We start from the raw sequence: 24,748 nt of genomic DNA on the forward strand, positions 1-24,748 counted from the left end.
CTTCTTGTTGTTTTTGTTTGTTGTTGTTGTTGTTGTTGTTTTCAGGATGGAACTTAAGCCCCTAGCTTCTTGTACACTAGACAAGTATTCTATCACTGAGCTATCTATCTCCCCAGTCATTTCTTCATTTGTTTATGGTGAGGGTCTCATTAGGTAACCAAAACTGGCCTTTAACTCACAACTGTCCTGGTACAGCCTGTGAAATACTGAGCTATCAGGCGGCTATCATGCTGCCTATCTGGTTCATATGGACTGGTTTATAATATATGCAATGAAAGTAGTTTTCTTACTCCAAATACTTCTCATACAGCTTGTATCATTAATGACCTTGCAGCTTGTATCATTAATGACCAAAATAAGCTGATGCAATTTAGACTACTAGGCTGAGCTCAGACCCACTGACAGTTCTGGCGGAAGGGTTCTGAGAGCTCCAGCCACTGCACTTTCATAAACTCCCTGGACATGCTCATGAGTGATAAAATTCAAGAATCTTTCTTACCTTTTTAATTATTAGCTTTGGATATATGTTGGCAGTTCATAGTCTGTCAACTTGGATTTGGGCACCTCTCTTTGAAATTTTAAAACTAGTTATCACATAAAAGATGAAACTTTACTGGTAAAATTTGAACTAAATAAACCTACTGTTTTAACTAAGGCTAAATTGGACTAAAGTTGGTTAATACCCTGGAGCAATCTGAAATTTTTTAAGTTATTTAGATTCAGCCATCCGTTGAGTTTTACTTGGTGGTTTCTTTTCTTTTCAAAAAGAGTTTTTCCTCTATGTAACTGGCTGTTTTGCTTTGTCTACCAGGCTGGCCTCAAACTCACAGAGACCCACCTGCCTCTGTCTCCTGAGAACTGGGATTAAAGGTGGGTTCCACTGGGTGTTTTAAATTGTATTATATGCATAAGTGGTTTACAGGAGCTGAGCTTACACGGTAAGATAGACTAAAAATTAGAATAAACTTAAATGATTGGGGAAACAGTCAATAGACACCAGGATACCTGCTAAATTAAAATATGGATTATTGTGGCTCATTCATGTTCCATCTTTTAGTTACATAAAAACAATAACCAAAACATTGTAATAACATCTTTTATGGTTAGAAAGTTTCAACTACTTGCTATTTCATATCATTAAAAGTACTGAGACAAGTATAAATATTCTGCTTCTTGCCTAGGACCCTTCACAAAATGATAACAAAGAATCACACAATTCTACCCTACCACTTGCTGTGGAATATTCCTCTTGTAAACTGTAAAAAAACTTCACTCACATTGTTTAATAAAATGCTGATAATCAGCAGCCAAGCAGGAAGTATAGGCTGGATGGATAAACTAAGGATGAAAGGGAAGGAGAAGGGCAGAATCAGGAGTAGCCAGCAGGAGATGAACGTGCCAAGCGAATAAAGGTACCACCTTGAGGTAGAGCTTAAATAAGGAATATGAGTTAAATTAAGTGTGTTAGTACTAAGCTTGAGCTATCGGCCAAGCATTTGTAAGTAATATTAAGCTTCTGTGTTAGTTATTTGGGGCTGGGAAGTCAAGACAGGAAACGTCCATCTACAACTACCCTGGTCTCTTCCCACTCCACACACCAGCTACACCTAGCCACTAGTCATGAACCTGGAAGATGACACATTTTTATGTCACTTTACCATCACATACAATGTTACAATCTTCATTTATTTCATTCTACTTTTGATGGAGTTACACTTGTCCTTTAGGACTCAGGACAACTGCAAGTATCTTTGAAAATAATCTTTTACTTTTCAGAACTAAAAGCTGTTACTGTACCTTGGTTTATACATCTGTGGTATTTACCATTCTACTGAATTATTTGTCTTCCCCCTCTACTTTGTCTGAGTTCTTTATTTTTTTTTAATCAAGAACTGTTATTATGTTCAGTGTATGAACAAGTGTTGAAGGGGTGTATGGAAAATTGTGAGGGCTAGAAGCTCCTTGCATGGCTAAGGTGTGTGTTCCTCAGGAGAACTGCTCAGTCATCAGTACAACAGTTTGAGCTGACATTGTTCAAAACTATTTCCAGACCATTTGTACTTCCTTTCGCTGAGTTGATAGCAATTGTAAAAGTGATGAATAGCAGGCCAATTATGAACATTAGGAAACATCAGTTATAACTCCAGGGAGAAGACATAGCCATATCAGTAGCCTCATCCATCTATCTGTGAGTCATCTTCCCAAGGCATCTTGCCCTGTGACCTTGAACTGCCAAAGGCTTCTTAGTTTTGGACAGATCTCAGTTCCTACTTTCAAAGTGTCTTCTACAAGGCGTTGTTTCTGGCCCACTCAGTCCTGGAAAAAGAGCATGGGATGAAACACATATATTATTTTCCTAAGGGAAGCCACTAACCAATGATCCAAGTCCCACTCAACAGACAAATGACCATCTTCTAGAGCTTTCTATTCTCTGACAGATATTAACATCTCTCCCTTGTGGTAAGAACATCCAGGGATGAGAGACTGCTTCAAGGGATGGAAAGGCTTCAAGGAGATGATTTGTCTAATACTGTAGAGTTTACATGGCTAAATGCTAGCTGAAGTCAATGGCAACTGTTTCTTCTGTGGCCACTACTGACCTCATTTTCTAGCTCTCTTAGATGATCCTGCAGGAAGTATCCAAGAGAAGAAACTTCCTTTGTTGGTGGATGTTTCATAGTTGAGACTATATGTGATGGAGGAAGAAAGAGAAAATTTCACACAGGAAGGGGTGTGCATAATCTAGACCAGTGGGTCTCACTCTGTGTGTTGTGACCCCTTTGGGTGCAAAATGACCCTTTCATGGAGGTCACATATCAAATATCCTGAATATCAGATGTTCACATTATAATTCATAACAGTAAAATTACAGTTATGAAGTAGCAATGAAAATAATTTTGTTTTGGGAGGGCTCACCACAACATAAGGAACTATAGTAAAGGGTTGAAAAATTAGGAAGGTTAAGACCTCTACTGAGCCTTTCTATAACTTTGGCATTTGAAAAGAAGGTATGTGAATTTGATGGAAAAGTTATGAATAGAGAGACACTTTTTTATTGTTATTGCTTGTGCAATAATTGGGTTTACAACTAGGGCATCATGCAAAGGAGACAAGTGCTCTACCACAGAGCCACAATTCCAGGCTTTTAATGGAGGAGAATCTTGGCAGATTTATTACAAACATATTTCATTGAAGACAATTTGAAATGTCCAAGTCATTTAACCCAGAATGAATGAAATGTCTTACATGCTTGGTGGACAGAAGATCATAGAAGTTGAGAGTATGGTTATTGAAACAAGACTCTTGGTTCAAATATGGTTCAAATACTGATACAAGTAACTTCATCTCCTTGCAAGTTGAAGCACTTTGCTTTCAGCACAGTAAAATGTATATATTAATCCATAACTCTGTAAGAACCACTGTATCATTCATAAAATGCCGTAAAGTAATGCCAGACCTATGCACTTTTCTTCACACAGACATATACTTGATAATTTAATAACTACTGCTTAAATCTTGAATAGGAACAGTCTACAGATCAAAGTATATTAGTGAATAGAGCAATAAAAGCACCTAGGCACAGTTGTTCACAGATATAAGCAATTCTAGACACATCCCTATTTACCTAGAACTATCTTAGTTTTTAATATTTTAGTTCTACTTCTTTTCTACTGGAAAATGTCAGTGGAAACAACTTATAGAGATACTACCTTTGCCTTTAGGAAAGAATGAGTTTCCTGTGTCTATGAGCTGACTACTCATTTGTTTGTTAAAATAAGTGAATGTTATGAAGGTAAAGCAATTGCTATTTATTATATGTACTCTGCACAAAGATACTTTGATCAGAGGCAAGAGCTCAAGATGACAAGAGGGCAAAAACAAATAATAAGAGGGGGGATATGAAGAATGTAAAGAACGAGGAATGAAGCTGCAACTGATTTACATCGAGTATTTAATGTACAAGGAATTTGCTAAATGCTTCCCAACATAATCTTATTTAGTCTAACAACTCTGTGAGTTAAATACCATTATCATAGCATTCCTGTTCAGATTCTGAGGAATGAAATTATATCCCCACAGTGTGTGGCAAAACAGAACTCTAACCTAGATGTCATTTGTGTACTGCTTTTTTTTTTTTTCCTTCATGCTCACGATAATATGTAGGAGCTCTGTAAAAAAAGGTATCTTTATTATCTTCATCTTATGGAAGAGATGAGACCATGGAGCTTTAACATATTGTCACATGTGAAATGCAATCTAACAAAGAAGTGAGAAGTCTCAACTGAAACTTAGATCTGTCTGACTCCAAAGCCAAGATGCTTTCAATGCCATGTTGCTAAACCCCAAGAACTCTAAAATACTTTGACAAATGTATCTACCTTAGATATATATAGCTAACACTACATTGAATGTATTAAAAATAAGGAAATGATCCTACCTATATTTACACAGTTGTCTCTATATCATTATACATCTACCTCCAGTTCCATTCAGACTAGGTACATGTGCATTTGAGAGACAATGGCCAAGGAAACCCTGGACTGAGGAGTAAGCATCTTTACTAACAAAAATTCCCCAAGGTAACAACTGTGTTCCTACCATTTGTGTCTAATTTTTTTATGTTTTTTTTTATTTTAAAACAATCTTTTTTTCATTTTGCATACTAATCCTAATTCCCACTCCCTCCCCTCCTCCTCTCCCTACCTTCCTCCTACCCCATCTCACTCCATCAACTCCTCAGAGAGTGTAAGCCTTCCCATGGGGAGTCAATTAAGTCTGGCACATCTCTTTGAGACAGGATCAAGACCCTCCCCCTATATCTAAGCTGAGAAATGTACCCTCCAAAGAGAATGGGCTCCAAAGAACCAGTTCAAGCACTACGGGTTAATCCCAGTCCCACTGCCAGAGGTCCCACAGACTGCCAAAGCCACACAACTGTCAACCACATTCAAAGGGGCTAGCTTGGTCCTATGCAGGTTCACCTACTGTCAGTCCAGAGTGGATGAGGTCCCCCTAGGTCAGGTCAGCTTTTCATTGTTGGTATCCCCAAAATGATCTTGACCCCTTCACTCATATTATTGCTCCTTCTTCTCTTCAACTGAATTCTGGGAGCTCAGCCCAGTGCTTGTAACCTCTCTGCTAATGCTTAAGGTCTTAGCTGGGGTCATCCTTGTGTAAGTCTGGGAATTTCCTTAGTGCCAGGTTTCTTGCTAGCCCCATAATGGCTCCCTCAATCAAGATATCTCTTTCCTTGCTCTCCCAATGAGTCCTTCCCCCAGTTGGACCATCCCATTCCCTCATGTTCTTCTCCCTCATCCTCTCTTCCCTCCTTCTGCCTTCCCTCCCCCTCAAGCTGCCAATTTTCTCAAGAGATCTTGTCTATTTCCCCTTCCAGGGGAAGGGAGTTCCATGTATGCTCTCTTAGGTTTCTCCTTGTTCCCTAGCTTCTGTGGGGCCTTTCCCTGTAATCAGACTGATGACTACCTGAATTATCATCACAGAACCCATCTAGTTTTTAAGGAAATCAAATTATGAAAAACAAAATTCAGATGAGAACAAGTTTCCATAATTGGCATGGCATATGACTTTTTTAAAAAAGAGAATCAATAATTTATTTTGTTGTTCTGAGAAATGAGAAATAAGTCAAATTATAGTAAGCAAAAGTTGAATCAGCAAGTCAAAAGCTATTCTGAAAATAGATGTATGCCCTCTGAAAGGATTGAAGAAGAATAATGGGTGTTGAAGAATCTGCTGAGGTTTTTTATAAAAGTATCAATTGGATGGTGGGACAGACCTTGTTTTCTGATAGGCTGAGAAATAACTAAGGTGTGAGAATAAAGGAGAGGTAAGGAAGAGGATAGTGACAGGAGGGATTCTAGTATCTAATAAAGAACATTTGCCAATAAAGAGATTTGTCCATGCCAAGGTATAGTAGAAGGACCCAGTAATAATAGAGGCCCTTAAAATTACATGTCTAGTCAAAAACATACACAAAAGCAGGAGGTTATGCTAACAGCTATGAGCTATATGTTATTTCCTCCTGAGCTTCAGTTTTCCTTACTCACTTAAAAGTTATGTTTTAAATATTTTCTAGGCTTATGGTCATAAAAGCTGTAGCTATTATGATTCTGAAAAAAAAAAAACAAAATCTAAAAGGAAGATTTATCTTATCTTGGGGAATCCTAAGGAAGAGGGGGAGGAAGGATTGAGGAGCCAGTGGGGTCGTAGATACCACAAGAAACCCACAGAATCTGTTAACCTCTCTAATCAAAGCTCTCAGAGACTAAACCAACAACCAGGAAACCTGCGAGGACTGATTAGCTCTCTACATATGTGTTACAGTTGTGTAACTTGTTCTTCTTGTGGGACTCCAAACAGTGGGAGCAGAAGCTGTCTCTAATTCTGTTGCCTGTTTCTGGGACCATTTCCTCCAACTGGATTGCCTAATCCAGGCTTTATAGGAGAGGAGGTGCTCAGTCTCACTGAAATTTGATATATCAAGGCTAAGGTGATACCCATCAGAGGCCCACCCTTTTCTGAAAAGAAACAGAGAAGGGATAGTGGATGAGTGTGAGTAAGTGGGGGGAGCTGATAGGAAAAGAGGGAGAGGAAACTGCAGTCTGGGTATAAAAAAAAAAAACCAACAAACATAAAGATTTATCTTTGACATTGAAGGACATTAACAGAATCTCTATGTGTCTTAAACTCTCTTCATAAGTAATATATAAAACATTAAGGACCTAGAAGCTAAGTAACTTATTTTAGGGACTAATATTGATGAGTGGCAGAAAATTATGTCTCCTGAAGTTTCAATAACAGCTCCCAAATTAATGTTGAAAATTGATCCCCACAAAATGGTGTTAAGAGATATACTCTGCTGGGAAAGGTGGATCATACCTGTTAAATCCAGTGCTGAGAGAGTGAGGCAGGAGGATCATGAGTTTGAGGTCAGCCTGGGTTACACAGTGAAATCATGCCTTTGTGGCATTAAAAGGGGTCTTGGGTAGGTAATTAAGCTATTATGCCATTATGAATGGGGTTCTCTCCCTTATAATAGAGCTTGAGGTGGACAGAAATGCTTTCTTCAGCTCCAGCTACCACAGTGTCTCAATGTTCATCCCTTCTAGAGGGTAAACGGTAGCCTTTAATAGTCACCAATCCTGCTGGCAGAATTGTTTTTGGATTTCCTAACCATCAGAACCACAAGAAAATGAATTCCTGTTCTCAATAAAGTATCCAGCCTCGACTGATTTATTATAGCAACATAAGTAGACTAAGGTGAGTCCAAACGAAAACTTGGACTTGTATAATTAAAAACTGCTCAAGGACTAAGAATGAGTACCAACCAAAAAGAAAGTTGAGACCTATGATGGGGTCACACATCTGACATACAATCCATTAGAAGCAGGAGAGATGACTTAAGTTATTGATCTTTTCCTACATGCTACTTTTTACAAATGTAAAAAGCAGGTATTACAAACCCATTTTACTATAATGAAACAAAAGCTTAAAAATGCATACATCTAAACATGCTAACACAGACATTTTATGGGAAAACATATTTGAGCTCTCATTTTCCTTATTCAAACACATAAGCTCTATTAAGTAAATAGCTAAAGTGTGCTAGATTGAGTATTGATGCAGCTAATAAGAAACATAAAGGATGGCAAATGTTTCGGTTTGGTTTTTGGTTTTGTTTGTCTTTTTGTTTTGTTTTTGTTTTGTTTCCCAGACAGAGTTTCACTGGCAGCTCTTGCTGTCTGGAAACTTTATATGTAAATGAGGCTTGCCTCAAACTCACAGAGATCCACCTGCCTCTGCCTTTGAAAAGCTACTGTTGCCAGTGTTTGCCACGACCCCTAGCTAAGGACAGTAAATGTATAGTGAAACTTTCTTAAATCAACCTAAAAGTGGTGATTCTGGTCATGAGCAAGGAAAAAGCTATGGGGACATCAATGACAAGCCATTACTGGCGATATTCAGCCATAACTTTCTTCAGGGTAGGACAATAAAGAATAAGGCAATAGGGATGAATTAGTCTTGATGCCTGGATAACTCTTTCTATTCTTTTCTTTATCATGGATGCTTTTGAGGCCATAAAAATATATGAAAATACAGAGATAGAAAGGACCAAGAAGGAAAAGAGCAAGAATAAAATGCAAGACAAGTAACACTTTGTTCTTACTTAGTGTTTGCATGATATACAGGGCTCAACATGTTATTATTCAACTTACTTAATACAACAACCTCAGAAATCAGGATTCAGTATAAAACTAATGTCATATCTGAGAGAAGTAGGACTCGGAGTGCCTTTCCAAAAGTTATACAAAAGAGAGGGAACAACAGGGCTTGAGGACTCATCCTGGTCAAAGGTAGATCCTCAATTACACACAAAGCTCACATTCTTCTGTTCAGTCAATAGATCTAGAGATGGACTAGTACTGCTTTTACTGAACTACCACAAACAAACTGTAAACGTCAAGACAAACACAAGTGTGGTTAACTCTATAGACCTACGATAGAATTACTAGCACCACAAGGTCAGGAGAACATGTTAAACAGCACAATGGGATGGAAATCAAACTAGCCCAGGTTATGGAGAAATATAGAGGACAAATAATTGAGTTTTATCATAAAATATTCACACACATACACACAGAGAGAGAGATGAGAGAACACACTATAGATTAAAAGAGTGCATCATAAAAGCCAACCAGAACATTTGATTTTGCTTTCCTTTATGTCTCAATTTGAACAAATAATCTGGAAACAATATAGGACAATCTGTTAACCCTAGGCAACACCTGAATCTGACTATGTGATTACTGTTAACTAAGGAAGCTTGGTAGTGATGTTGAGGTGGTTTCAAGTTTATCATTTAGAGATGTAGAATTTAACATTTGCACAAAACATTACCTAATGAATGAAGTTTTTTTTTTTTCAAAATATATGTAAGGAATAGAGATGCAAGCCTGAGATGAGCTGTTCATTGATGAAAATGGGTGACAAGTAAATCGAAACCCACTGTACTGTGTTTGTATCCATTATGATTCCCTGAAAAAGTTAACGTTAGGGTGATAGAAGACTCTGCAATTTTTGACAGTGTTCCCCAAAAGTGATATAATGTACAGACAACACTAAACAAGAACAGCACCTCATGGTGCAAGGAACAGCTACATTCCTCATGTCCTTTCCCTCTGCTCAGGGTATAATTTATAGCCTAAAACCCCATTTCTTGGTGATGCCAGAGAATCAGTGATTGTTGACCAGAAAGACCCTATATAGAAAGGCCATTTGATTTGTATAACTTGTGCCTTCAAGTGCACATGCCTGACACAATGTGACGTACATCTGGAATGAATTTCTTTATTCTACCTGTTAGATTAGAGGTAAATATAAAGAAAGCATTGGATTATTTTGTTGTTGTTTGCTTGTTTAATTATCTTCGGGTCCTTGATACATTACTGACTCAAGTTGTCTAATGAGCCAAGAAGAGAAACCTGGTGAAGAGAGCTAAACTCCAGCAGGGATGAGGCCTGCCATTTGCTCTGTTTCTGGAAGTTCATACTTCTCTGGCTGGGGTGGCCTTTGCATGGCACCCTTGATAAATGATGGTGCTGTGATGAACCAGTTTCTGTACAATAGCTGGACAATGGATTCTTGTTTGGGCCCTGGCATTTGCTGGACCTCAGGGAATGTTTGTCATGTGTTTTTAGCCTAAGTATATTTTTCCATAAAATGAAGATAAACGTAAAATGCTATTGAGATAATGGATGCAGTTTGTGTAGTGAAAGTACACTGTAAACATACTACTGAAAATTGGTGACCTTTATTAATTCTTCATTCATTTGTTCTCATTTAACTATATTTATTCAGTTTCTACTATGCATCATACACTACATTGTATATAAGCCACTGGTACAATATAGTTGGTCCTGCCTCTGACCTCTTGAAATCATCTCCTGATTGTATAGGAAAATATTTTAACTGAATGGCAGGAGAAAGAGAATTCTCAGAGAGCACTGAAAGAAAGAACCTTTAAAAGCTGAGTTTGGTCAATAATAAGTTCCAAGCCTTTAACAATCTGTGGTAGAAAAGAATTTAAAAAAAAAAAATAGATGCTGGGTATGGTGGCACTTGCATTTAATGCCAGCACGTGGGAGGCAGAAGCAGGAAAATCTCAATAAGTCTGAAATCAGCCTGGTCTAAATATGAAGTTACAAGCCAGCTGGGACCACCCTATTGAGACCGTATCAAGAAGCAGCAGCGCTTTCCAGAACCGAGGCAAGCACAGCTGGCTGGGACGATAATAGGATGGGAGATGGCAGTGGCCAACATCCCCTGGTCCTCAGCTTCGGAGCCGCTGGGGGAAGTTTGGACTTTATGAAATAATGATTCTCCTCTGATGACAGGGTGCAGCCCTGCTTTTGCCATGCAGCACATTGTGGGCGTGCCCCATGTACTGGTACGGAGAGGCTTCCCTGGAACAGACCTCTTCATGACAAGGACTCTGTGCAGTCCAGGTCCCAGCCAGTCCAGAGAAAAGCGGGCAGAAGCTGCAGCCTTAGGGCTGTATCACTGCCTCCCAGCATTGGGAAGAGTGTTGGGCCACAGCATTCAGCAACAAGCGTCCTCCACAGCTAAGGCTTGGTGGGACAGATATGAAGAGTTTGTGGGACTCAATGAAGTTCGAGAGGCCCAGGGAAATGTAACTGAGGCAGAGAAAGTGTTCATGGTGGCTCGTGGCTTTGTCCGAGAAGCTTGGGAGAATTTAGAGGTTCAGCAGGCTAAGCTGAAGGAGGTGAGGGACCGTTTGGACTGAGTCTCCAGGGAGGACAACCAGTACCTGGAGCTGGCCACTTTGGAGCACAGGATGCTGCAGGAAGAGAAGAAGCTCCGAGCAGCCTACATGCATGCAGAAGACTCGGAGCGGGAGAAATTCTCTCTCTTCTCTGCAGCCGTGCGGGAGAGTCATGAGAAGGAGCGCACGAGGGCTGAGAGGACTAAGAACTGGTCCCTCATTGGGTCAGTTCTCAGAGCTCTAATCGGTGTGGAGGGCTCCACCTATGTTAACCGTGTGTGGCTACAAGAACTGAAGGCCTTACTCCTGGAGGCACAGAAAGGGCCTGCGAGTCTCCAGGAGGCCATCCGTGAGCAGGCTTCCAGCTACTCCCTCCAGCAGAGAGACCTCAAGGACCTCATGGTGGATCTGAGGGGCCTGGTGCATGCTGGACAGGGCCAGGCCTCTGAGTCACCAACAGGTACTTCTACCAGAGGAAAAGACATAGATGCCTTTCAGCCGCCATGAAAGAGCAGCTCAGTCATTCCCAGCAGGTCCATTCCTGCCTGGAGGGCTTACAAGAGCGGCTTGATGGCCTGGAAAAGACGTGCAGCCAAATGGCTGGGGTGGTTCAGCTTGCAAAGGCTACAGCACATCCAGGCACAGTGGAGCCAGTAGATGGGGCCCTGCCCAGCTCTTTGCTGGAACAAGGGAGCATGATCTTGGCCCTGTCTGATGTGGAGCAGAGACTAGAAGCCCAGGCCAACAGGAATTCTATCTGCAGCACACTGATAACCTGTGTGACTTTCATAGCCACGTTACCCATGCTCTACATGCTGTTCAAGACCAGTTAGCCCTGGGGTCCTTCTTCAAAGGGTCCTGAGGGTGAATGTGGCTTCTGTTGGTGACAAGATGAATCCTGAGGTACACACAACCTCAGACTGAGTACCATCTGAGGGGCTCACTGGCAGGTATATTTTATTTTGTAGGTAATGCTTATTTACATTAATTATCAAAACTTTGCAAATGTCCAATTAAAATACCTAAAATTTTGTATTATTTTTAAAAAAAAGAAGAAGAAGAAGAAGCAACAACAACAACAACACACCCACACAACACACCTCTAGGGATAGGGAGATGGCTGTGTAAATAAGAGTGATTTCTGGGAAAGCAAAAACATGAGTTCAAATCTCAAGGATCCAGGGAAAATCCAGGCATTTTTTTTTTTGTTCATGGAAGTAATCCTACCACAAGAGGATGGAAATAGTCAAATCCCAGAAGCTTGTTGGCCAGCCAACCCAACCAAATTGGTAGGCTTCAGGTCACAAAATTTGTCTCGAAAAAAGGAAAATGATACAGAAATCAGTATACACCTGGACATCCTACTCTACACATGTCGTACATATGTGTGTGTGTATATGCACCTGTATATATGTGCATACACCTCTTTTGAGATGGAGAAAGAGAGAGAGAGAGAGAAATAAATGCCTATATAATCCTGTCCCTGAATTCACCTGCTCTTTCATTCATTCTTCCTTCCTTCCTTTCTTTCTTTTGTTCTTCCTTTGTTTCTTCCTTCCTTTCTTCCTTCTTTTATCCTTTTCTTCATTCATTCTCTCTTTATTTACTTCTTTCTTTCATTCTATCTTCCTTTCCCAAAGGCTTTGCATGATCATAAATAACACAATGTAGAGGAAGAAACACAGCAGTAAAACAATCACAAACAAATACAATCACAACTACTAGCTTTGATAGCTGCTATAGAAAACAAGACAAAAACAAGAAAATAAGTGGACAAGCAGGAGAGTAGATTCAGCAAATATAAAGCCTTGGCCAACTGATGAGTAAGCAAAACTAACAAGAGTATGAGTTGGGAAGACAAACATATGTATCTTCAAAGGAACAGCACATGCAGAATCTCTTTGTATAAATAAAAGTGTTTTCAGAAAATGGAAGATGATCACTATGATTGGAAAACAGAACAAGATAATAAGGAAGGAGTGGGTATAGGAATGACTAGTGCCATAGCTCCTCATAGGTCGTGATGACTTTGGCCTTGATCTGAAAAGTGACTGGAAATCAATAAGGAATCCAATCAGAAAAACTGTGTGAGAGAGATTTAGTGTTGAAATTATTAATTTGATAACATGAAAAAATGAGAGGCAGTAGCAGAGTGAAGACTTGGTTCAAGCTGAATAAAATGAATACAAATGCCTTTAAAAGAAAGGAAAACTTACAGAATCTGTTAATGGGTTACTGGTGGGTAGGGATGCAGAAGCTAGAAAGAAACAGTATGGATGTTCCCTTGGACTAAGGATAATGAAAGACAAGATGGAAAGCACCACAAGAAGATAGACGAGGCCTCTCATGGCAGATGAAGCACAGAGGTCTGCCAGGGATATGAATGGGCCAATCTAAGTAACTGCAGTGAGCCAGTGTGGACGACCATGAATCATTGCAGACAGATTTGTGTGGTTCACTTTTCCAGAATCTTGTCAATAAGTAAAGAAGAGAAAACAGTAAATAGAATGAGGTGATAATGTCTTTAGAACATGTTAGGCAACCATTTACTACACTTCATTGTATAATCTGGAAGGAAAAAGCTAGCAAAATAAGAAGCAGCCAGGTGCTAGGGATAAATTTTAGCTCAACCAGCTAGGATCAAGTGATTGAGCTTCTAACTTGTATTTTCCCATTGGGAAAAGAAAGATAATGGTGATATGCACATGTGAAGCTGATATGAGGGTTCAGTGAGCTAAGAGCATCCAGTGTTTTAGCTGGACTCCTGGTACCGCTTCAGTCTCTAGTAAATGTTTGTTATTGTTAAAATACAGGGAAAAGATAGCTCATTCTTACTACTTTTAATAATGAAATACAATGCTCCATCAAATTGCTCTACTCTCTGACATGCAAAAGCATTTTCATTTGCTAATACTATTTGTCCTGTATGTATTTTTTTTTTTTAATTCAGTGAAATAGCTTCGTTTTCCAGTTTTGTAAGTAGGCAAGCCAAGTATTAAGTTCCTCTTTTGTAATTGACCGTGTTTGTTGAGTAATATGTGATTACTCCCCTCCTGTCCTTTGATCTTCCCTGCTGCCAAGGACTGCCTGACAGGTTGACTCTTAGCCAGCTCACCTCCTCAGAATCCAAGATGGACAAGAAGTGGCCTATAATAGTAGGGAAGATTTAAGCTAGATTGTAAGAAGCATTTGACTTCCTTAATCTGTAATCAAAGCATTCTTTGTATGAATTTCAAAATAGCAAAAAATATATGAAGCAAAGTTTGATCCAAGAATATCAAGTGCAGGGTTAGAATGAATCTGGGAAATTCAGAGAAGTACAGGTTCTCAGCTCTTAGAGAAACACACCTGGTTAAAGAGGCCATGAATCTGCATTTTCAGGAGTATATGTCACATCATTCCAGTGACTCTGATACTCTTTGAGATACTTGAGACCCAGAACCCTATACTCAACTATGCATATACATATCTCTTATTCATATTCTACCTACCTTCTCATATTATTTATTAAACTGCTCATTTTCTCTTCCGTGTATATATTCTGGTAGAAATAAAAGCTTTCAAATGATGGAGATGTATGTAAGCTTTGCTCTCTGATATATCCCAAGTGCTTGAAACAGTACTTGACTCCTAAGAGATCCTTAGTCAATATTTACTAAAATTACTTGCACTCAGTTCCCACTCTCCCCAAACATCTAAAAAGTAGACTTCTACTATAGTTCTCCCATCTAACTGGTCCACTTATTTGAATGGTTTAACATTTGAAGGAAGAACAGTCAGGGAAGTTGCTGATGCCATGGATCTCTTTTCTAGGAAAAACAATAATAAAAAATGTATAATTCTGGGCTAGGAAGATAGCTCAGCTGGTAAAGTGCATGCCTTGCATGTAGGAACACATGAGTTTGATCCCTAGAATCCATGTTTAAAAAAGAATCCAGACATGCTGATGTGCTTATAATTCTAGATCTGAGAAGACAGAAATAGATAGGTCCCTGAGGGGACTCACTAACCACCTAGCCTAATCTACTTGTGGAGTTCCAAACAAGAAAGAGACCCTGTGTCAAAAGCAAAAAGGTAGAGAGTGTTGAGGAATGACACTCAAGGTTATTTTCCGACATCTACAAGAACATATATAAGGTCATGCACACATGATACTTATAGCCCTACACAGATGAAAACACACACACACACACACACACACACACACACACACACACACACACACACACACACACTTTTTGAATGGACTTTCTGAGGATGATCCAAATATCCCTTTACAGACAAAAATAAAGAAATCTCGCATTAATAGCACTGCTCTAAAAGTAGTTCTGGCCTTTGAAATTCATGTCCAGTGTTACTGTAGAATTTAGCTGAACATTCAAGTCTAGTAACAACTTTCCATTGACCCAAATCTTAAAAGTCCCCCACACAGTTTTCAGACCCAGTATTACTTAATACAATGTTCAGACTTACCCTGAACTCATCCTTCTACATAACCCTTTTACTGTTTTCCCATTTTGAGTTTATGGCTTTCCACATTAAAAGAGAAAAATTTAATCATATGTGCCTCCATTTTCTCTGCCACTGGAATCCTTCTTATCAACAAGTCCCCCTACACTATCCTGAGTCTTTTACAACTATGGCAAGAGTGACTTTTAAATATATAAAATTTAGACTCAGGAATCTTGCCTTTACAATCTTAACTTTCTTTTTCATGTTGATTGTTTTTTTTTTTTTAATTTTGTGTAGTTGTGAGTGTTTTTGTGTGGGAGTTCTAGTTTCTGTGGAATCTTTACGAAGATTCTGGGGACCAAATTCAGGTTCCCTGTAAGAGCAGTACACACTCAAAACTGCTGAGCCCAAATCCTTAGCTTTAAATTAGCTATCTTGGGTTTCAATTCTCACCCTTCAGTTCAATAGCTGTATGATCACAGAAAATTTATTTAGCTCTGAAGCTCAGGATTTTGAATTTTCAATCTGTGAAAATAGCATAATAGTACATTCTTTAAATGTCTTGTGGGGGAAAAGAGTAAGGAAGCATGTTAATACATATAACATAATTTTAAAAGTATTAGACATACATTTAGAGTTAATATCAATATTTCTTTTTTTCTACTCTGTATTGTTTGTAACATACTATTTTATTACATTTGTTTGTGTGTGTGTGTGTGTGTGTGTGTGTGTGTGTGTGTGTGTGTGTATGGGCACACATTTCCAACGCACAAGTGTGGAGCTCAGAGAACAGCTGTCCAGAGTCAGCTCTCTCCTTCCATCATGTGGGTCCCAGGCATTAAACTTGGGTAATCGGGCTTAATGACAAGTGGTTCATTGGCATACTTCCCTTACCTTCCTTTCAATATCTTTAGTATATATAATGGTTTTGTAATTATTATGTTAAGGACTAGAGGTGGGTGTTTGGGAATTACCTACCATAGTTCCCCCCCCCCGTGGTTACTTGACTCTTGTCACTGTAGCAAGAAATTAACAACCAATATGAGTATATTAATAAAAAGGCAACAGGCTGGATTTGGCACATGGGAGGGACATCATTTTCTGCTGCTGCTAGGTTTGGTATAATATGGACCTTAGTGTAGACTTCTCTGGGCTTCAGTATCCTTATCTGTTATGTTGGAATAATAATAGTAATTTCCCTGATAAGTTGAAGCTCAGTATCTAGAAGTGGTATACAGATGACTGAGTTGAGGGTTTATGTTGAGGAATGTAGGTCAGTATAAGATCTCTGGAGCCACTTAAGATACTGGATCAATGTAAATGTCTGACACTATATGTGTGTGTGTTTATGTATTATAATATATAATACATATATATATATATAATACATTATTAACTTCATCATCAATAGACTTACCTCAAGCTATTTGCTAAATGTACTGCTTCCCTCTATGTATCTTCAGGTTTCCAGAATATTTTTCTGATCCACCCATCAAAGTGTTTCACTGTTTCCTAATGCATTTGGAATGCTTGCTTCATTATTTAAAAATAATCCATGCATTAATATAGCATGTGAAAGTAATTATAACTGCTTATGTGTCTCCTGCCTAATCCACTAGACTGTGAGATCCTTGAAGTCACAGGCTACATCCTGATGCTTTCTGTGTCATATTTCTTAGCACAGTATCTGGCACACAGTACATTGTACAAGAACATAATAGTGATAAGGTTGTAGTGATGATGGTACAGTGGTAGTATTCATTATCTAAGGTGGAGATGAATGTGACAGTAATAAAAATATCGATGATGGTGGTAATATAGTGGTCCTTGCTATGGTGGTAATTGTGGTCAAGTTATTGTTGTGGTGATGGTGGTAGTGAAATTATGTGATCATTGTTGTGGTGATGGTAATGGTGGTGGTGGTAACAGTAATGATTGCTGTACTTTGATAATGGTAATGATGGTGATTAGTGGTGTAGTGATTATGGCCACTCTTGTGCTAATGGTGGCTGTGATATCATTGGTGGTGATAGTGGTGGTTACAGTAAAGGGACTATGGTGATAAAGCAGCAGTAATTGTAGAGATGGTGGTAGCTGTGGAACATCACCCATGTGGTAGAAGGTACTTTATTAATTTCTTTTTAAAAGTTAATACTAGTTTTCTTCTCAGTTTGAGCCAAGAAATTGAATGAAGCAAATAAGTATTATTGGCAGAGAATAAAGATCTGCAGGAAGGTCAAGCAACCACAAGAAGACCAAAATTACATTTGATTTTTCCTAAGTCAACATGAAAACAAAAATGCTCACAGGACTACAAGTCAACAGATCTTAAGTATTTTACAGGCTTCAAAATCTCATCAAGTGGTTTCTTAATTATTCTGCACTAGACCTCTGAGGGTAAAGTTTTCCACACTCACTTTGCAGATGAGGAAACTGAGTTCCAGAGAAACAAATATATCTTCAGATGTCTTGTGCACTTTGAAGTCAGACTTGGCTGTACAATCTAGGTAAGGTTATTCTTCATGTCTATGCCTTGATTTTACTAGTTGCAAAATAAGGAGGTTGGCCTAGAAGATGAACAGGATTAGATTTTAATACATCTTAGCTAGAAATAGGGTTCCATTGGGATGCAGCACAAGATAATCACACTTTCTCTTCCCATTACTAAATCTGAGAAGTAAAATTGGCACTGCCTCTGTGTGGGGAGTAAGTTGTAGGTGATTAAATTTTTCTTTCAACCTCAAGAGACTTCATTTATATTTGGTTTTAAAATTAGTGTGTGTTGGTTCCAAATTTCTCTGTTGCTTCAAAATTTCTAACTGTATGTTATTTGTCATTCTACTAAGGGTAAGGTAGTATTTCATTTGGTTCTGATTGCCATTTCCCTAATAATTGGTGATGATCAGCTTCTATTATTATTCATCAGTGGTTTCTTTGGATAGTTATATATTCACGTTTTGCTTTTTAATTTTTTTAATTATTCATCTTATTCTGTTTCTTGTCATTTGGGGTCATAAAGGTATCACAGTATTGGGTGCATAGCAATAGATAACACAAACTACTCTTGTATAACTTTTTAGAGGAGAATGTGATATTGATATACTCTAATTGACTATGAGAAGAAAAAGCATTAATGTTTCCTTAGAGATAAAAACATCATATTTCACTATTGAGATTGATGATAGATAGGGAGAGGTGTGCTTAACATGCATTACATTATACAAACATACATTTGAAATACATAAAACAATCTTAATCAAACATAACACTGAATGTACATGTTTTAAAAAGAAAAAATTAAGTCATGAGGGAAAGAAAGGCAGGTGGATCTGTGAGTTCAAGGCCAGTCTAGCCTACAGGACAGCCAAAGATGCACAAAAAATTCCTTTTTCAAAAAAAAAATTAAAATTAAGAAGTAGAAGAAGAGAGGGAGGATAAGGAGTAAAAACTAGGTCTAACTTTATCATAATACCAAAAGGGGACCTTGGATAAAGTTAGCATGTATTTCTTCTCATTCATATAAACAGAGGCTAGATCTAGACAACGGAAGTCTGTCTGATACCTTATGACAATGAAAGCAAGTGCTTAATTTAGAACCCTAGAGTTTCTATTGTCTACTTCACCCAAACAAAACATCTAGCCCTGAAATGAATATTATAATTGTAATCTACAAATGAGTAAAAGAAAGGTCACACAGACCGTAAATGCTAAATGTGGGATTCAAATCCAAATGTCTGGCTTTTCCCTGTGACACTCCTGTCTTTCCCACTTGGAGACTCTACTTCACCGGCAGGATAAATTAGCAACCACATAAAGTCTAGTACATTTAAGTAGCAGTTGATTGAAGCCAAGATCTGTGGCTTTGGGATTTGTAAGGGCCATTTAACAGGTGGAGGGAGGAGTACTACGTATTAATCAAATTCTCCATCACAAAGACATTTATTTTTTCTAACATTTTCATTGTTTTTAAAAATCACAGCACAAAATATAAGTAAGATTCTATTTTTCTGGACAGTGGTGGCACAGATCTTCAATCCCAGCTCTTTGGAGACAGAGGCAGGCAGATCTGTTAGTTTCAGATCAGTTGGTGTACAGAAAAAGTTCCAGGACAGCTAAGACTACAAAGAGAAACACTATCTCAAAAATAAATTAATAAACAAACAAACAAACAAATGTTTTTTATAGCTAAGGCAAAAGGTATCATCCCTTCCAACATGTTCACTGGAATTGATCCAAGAAGAACATAGCCACCTGAAGATATAACATCCAACAGTTCCCCCAAACATCCAAATCTTATTCTGGCTGTCATTCAGAATCATAAGCCAGGACACTCCCAAAAAAATCAGTTAAGTCACACTCAGCTTGTAATTCAATCAACCAATGAGATGTCCCATACAAATTGTGAATCTGACTTGAACACTGCATTTTGTTTGGGCATCAACAAAATTATCAGGTTCATCTAGAAGAGTAGGAACCAAAGGAGGCTCAGAAGATGGTCATATTGTTCTGAATCTCCTAGATAAAATACTAGAAGGCCAAGATCAGAGTTGAACATGGATTCTGAATCATAGCAAGGCCTTGGCAAGTCCTTTGCCCTGTAGGAAGGGGCTTTTTTTTTCCACTAGAAAAAAAAAAAGAACAGATTGAATGAGATAATAATAATGTTCTGAGTTTCCCACAAGAAACTTTGTCTTCATAGAACCAGATAATGTGGACTCTGTCCTATTCTTGCTTGGCTTGGAATTTTGCCTGCATCCCCTAGTCACTGTGTAATTCTGAATGGTATTTACAAACTTCAGTTTATACATCTGTGAGATGTGATCTTATAACACCTACTTCTAAGGGAATCATGTAAGGTGGTGCACTCATAAGGCCCAGCATATAATCTAGGCCTTTTAGTGTTTTATCGACACAACCACCTTTCAGCATCAGAGAGAAGCTATAGAAGATGGGGTTATAGAAGAATAAGTCAGAAATGGAAAATCAAATCAACAAAATTCAAGTGAATACTATCCTCACAGCAGCCTTCTTGGTTGGCATTATTTGCCTTGGTCCAAATCATTTATAGACAGGCAGTGGGTTTCTTCTACATATTCTGATTACAGTCTGCATTTCTTGAAAACATCTGATTCATCTCAGTCCTTGAGCTACCATGACTCTTTAGAAATGCTTGCCATTTGATTCAGGGAGAGGCAGGAAAAACTGAAGGATTAGGGGTAGTAACATTTCCTTCAGAAATCTCTAAGGAGAAAAATCACAGCACCAAGGAAATAGCAGTCATGCCTGCCTGCCTCACCTCTCCATGGTTCAGTGCTATTCTGGAACCAAATTCTTCTCTGTAGTTCTCCCTACTCTGCCTGAGCTCTCCACTGCACTGTCCATGACAACCTTTCAGTTTTGATATCAGTCACACTGATTCTAGTTCAGTTCCTAAAAGAAAATGTACTTGTCATCAAGTCTTTCCTAAACCTGCATCTCTAATATGGAATGCCCTTGTACCTTGTCTTTTCCAACAAGCTCAGTTCTCCATAGTCACTTCATACAGTTAGTGAGAGAGACTTGGTCAGTTCCTCAGAGAAGCCCAAGATCCCACCAAGTTCCTTGGCATGCACTTTCAACTCACCAGCTGAAACTTGCCTCTAGTACATTGTACAGTCTGGCTTCACTATACATCACTGCTTCATGAATATGTCTTCTCCACAAATCTATAGACTCCATGAACTTAAAGACCATATAGGAAAAATGGATGTTATTCTGTGTTACAGTTCTTACAGATTTTACATAGGAGCTGGATTGGATTCTCAGAATTGGGGAATGTGGAGACCACATCTATTTGTCCTACTTTTCATTTTTCATGGTACTAGAAATACAGAGGGTACTAAAAACTGCACTGAACTAATGAATTAATGACTAGTCCTTGCAGCTTATCAGGTCTTTTACAAGGAGCACAGTGACATCTAGTGACCACTTTCCCAAACTTGAGATTCTCTGGTATATCACGAATTAACTTTAGAAATACTTTAAAAATCTAGAAATACTTCCAAAACAAAGAGCATTTCAACAATGCTAAGCAAAGCTGGCATAAAAATCCAGACACAGGGGATTCTTGATCTTGAGCCAAAAAGAAGGGAACCAAAAACATCCCAATTCTGCACATATACTAAGAAAATGCTGGAAAAGCTACACAGCTTAGCTTGCACTGTACTACACTGCAGGTGAAGAAAGTTTGACTTACAGAGGCACCCACTGGGAGATATTTACAGAACATTAAATGAGATATTCACAGCCTCCCCCAAGAAGTCTCAGAAAAACAATCCTGCATAGCCACGGGAATGCTGACACAACACCCATTAGATTAACTGTGTTGTCCATCAGAAACTGCAAGAGCTTCTTCAAAGGCAGCCCTGCTTCCAGTTTTATAGTGCTTTAATCTGTAACCAGATCACAATATGGTATCTGTAGGCAGAGGTGTATAAAATTATCTGTATTGTTTTATTGTTGGTCTTTGGTATTGTATTAGTTGCTTTTCTATTGCTGTAACAAAATACCATGACCAAGACAACTTAAGAAAGCGTTTAATTGGACTTATGGTTTCAGAGGGTTACAATCCATGCTAGCATAGCAAAGGCATGGTGGTAGCCAGAACTAAGGGTGAAAGACAAAGAGAATTCTGGGAATAGCACAAGTCATTTGAAACCTCAAAGTCTGGCCCCTATCCCCTGACATACTTCCTCCAAAAAGACCACAGACCCTAATCCACCCCAGATAGCCATTATTGAAGATCAAAGCAGTCAAATGCCTAAGACTTAAGGGGGACATCTCATTCACACAACCACAGTTAGTTTGATGATCTTCAGTGCACCCACGTAATTAGGTTACACATGCTATATGATGTTTGGTTATACACTCAAGATCATTACAATGTCATGTAAGGATGCATTTGCCTCTTCAGTTATTTAAGGTCCAAGTAAGTTTTAATGTCATAATAAACTCCAATAAATCAACCAATAAAAACACTTTATGAACTTGACTAAAAACACACATTTCCTCATACTATTTTATAACTTGGCCAATGAAAGATTACCTTCATGCCTATATTTGTTATTTCTTTGCTTTTGAATACAGTCATACCATGATTTATTTAATCATAAAATGAAGTACATTTGAGCTGATGAAGTATATGTGTGCTTTCAGTTACAAAAGGAGAAATGTTGTGTTATATAAAAATCTATCTTTGGAATATAATTTCTTTACTTCATGTGATGTTCATTCATATCGCTTTGATAAACATCAGTGTAGTTGATTAATGTGGAGGTCTTTAGACTGTACTTTGCTACATTATATGACTCTACCATTGGTGATAATATGAGCTGTTTACATATGGATAAATCTGTAATACAAATCTAATTCTATCGACTTCCTGCTAATCATATAGTTCTAATACATGCATTTCTAAATTTAGCCCTCAAATTGCAATCTTACATCATTCCAAATTATCACACTCCTTCCAACTCTGTTGGACTCACCTGAATCTCCCTCTATCTCTTGCCTTTGACTATGGGAAATGTTTTCTAAATCTTTTTTCTAAATCTAAATGCTTTTCTTAGGTCATCTACCTGATCCCCTACTCACATTCTTACTTGCATCCCCTTTCTGCACTCTAAAAAGCCTATGTGCGTCTATGCCATCTTGCCATGTTCTACCTATTTTGTGGATCAGTGACTTAAATAGGTCATATGGCCCCTTTCAAGTACTATATGCTGTAGTTAAGAAGTAAAAGACAGCCCGGCAGTGATGGTGCATGCCTTTAATCCCAGCACTTGGGAGGCAGAGGTAGGCAGATCTCTGTGATGTGAATTCAAGGCCATCCTGGTCTACAGAGCAAGTTCTTGGACAGGTCAGGTCCCAAAGCTACAGAGAAACCCTGTCTAAAAAAAAAAAAAAAAAAAAAAAAGGCACACAAACACAGAGGTAGTGTTTTTTCTTGGTTAAGCACATAAGTTCTATAATGAACAAATCTGAGAAAAACATAACATCTGTGAGGTTTTCTCTATAGGAACAATCATATAGAACTGTTATTGTGTAACAAAAAAAATTGGTCATACATCAGCAATTTCATATGAATCACTATTTTTTTTATAGACTTGGAGCTAATGAGGAAAGCATTGTCAGGATTTTACCAAACCAATGCACCCTTCCTATAGGTTTCTCAGTTAAAATATATTTCTCTATGTGTGTTGCAGACAGATATAGACAATGACTGAGTTGCTGTAATTCGAAGAACTGGAACTGGCATTTGCTGCCTTCAAAACCTGGCCCATTGAAAGCTTTGAAATACAACACCCAAATTTGTATATTCTTCAACAGTGACCTTGGCAACGTCAGGTTAATTGTCCAAAAGTGTACCAGGCTACTGCCCAAACCAACTCTCAGAGGAAAGCCACCTATCAATCAAAAACATCAACTTTGCATTCCGTACAGATAAAGTAATATCTCCTTTGTTGGAACACTGAGATTTGGGGATTTATCAGTTATTGCAGCTGGTGTCATGAAGCTATATGGGTACAGGTAACTTCTATATAAGATAGAACGATGAATAAGTAAATGACAGAGGACACCATGTTGCTGTTGTTGATGAGGAGAACAATCCTCATGGACAAAGGGTCCTTAACATCAGGAGCTAGGAGGGTGGGTCAGGTTTTACTTGGCACCTGGGCCAGGGAAGCTCACCTCTTTGGTGCCATTGTCTTGGATGAGGGTGTAAAGTGGTACCACACGGTTAATCTCCAGAAGCACTGGTGTGGGGCTCAGCTGCTCTTTGCCTGGCCGGCGACAAAGGTGACAGGTAGATGGACAACGGCCCTTCTCCTCACACCGAATCTCCACACCTGAGATGAGCTGGTCATCTGATAGCATCTGGGCTGTCAGTAGACCAGAGAGGTAGGTGATGAAGGGCATGGATTTCAGTTCCTTCTTGCTGCCCAGCTCCGTGGTCTCTAGAGGGTTATAAAAAAATAAGCAGTAGCATAGGTCAATCCAATATTCTCTAAATGGCTAAATTTCTGGGCCCACAAAGATCATTTACTGAGGAGCTGGTACCTGTCAGAAAAGAACAGAGATAATAAATTGATTTGTTCATGATGTTTTGGAAAGACCACTGGCATAATGGTTAAGGAAGCAGCATGGTGCCTTGCCCTTCTATTTATACTAGATAGTCTGTTGCTTTGTGTAGCCCTTTCGTTCCACATGTTAAATTTGTAGGTTGCTCAAAATGATTCTACAAGAAAGATGTAAATACTCAAAGATATTTTTCCCAACCAGAAATTCTCTTCTGACTATCATCAACTTACACAAATTATACCCTTCTTTTAAGTATGTACTCCAGTTTTATATTTTCCATAAAACAATATAATGAGAGAAGCATGAACATCGGGTCAAGCCAATTTTTGTTTAAATAACAGTTCTGCTTGCTAAAACTTCTGCAGCTTTTTTTTT

General features: G+C 38.6%; 2 protein-coding genes across 4 annotated transcripts in view; one reads left to right on the forward strand and one right to left on the reverse strand.

Annotated features, from left to right (window-relative positions):
- Astn2 (astrotactin 2) overlaps positions 1 to 24,748 on the reverse strand; it is a 951,602-nt gene that overhangs the window by 168,640 nt on the left and 758,214 nt on the right. For all 3 annotated transcript variants that reach the window (XM_051188027.1, XM_051188026.1, XM_051188028.1), the window contains one exon: positions 23,984 to 24,249. In XM_051188027.1, coding sequence (XP_051043984.1) covers positions 23,984 to 24,249 — 266 coding nt within the window. The remainder of the gene's footprint in view (positions 1 to 23,983; positions 24,250 to 24,748) is intronic.
- On the forward strand, positions 10,404 to 11,763 carry LOC127224881 (mitochondrial potassium channel-like). Its single transcript, XM_051188030.1, is given in 2 exon segments — positions 10,404 to 11,288; positions 11,291 to 11,763. Coding segments are annotated over 2 exon segments (1,227 nt in total). The 5' UTR covers positions 10,404 to 10,405; the 3' UTR covers positions 11,635 to 11,763.

The sequence above is a fragment of the Phodopus roborovskii genome, unplaced genomic scaffold (assembly GCF_943737965.1).
Source record: "Phodopus roborovskii unplaced genomic scaffold, PHOROB, whole genome shotgun sequence".
Classification (NCBI taxonomy): Eukaryota; Metazoa; Chordata; class Mammalia; order Rodentia; family Cricetidae; genus Phodopus; species Phodopus roborovskii.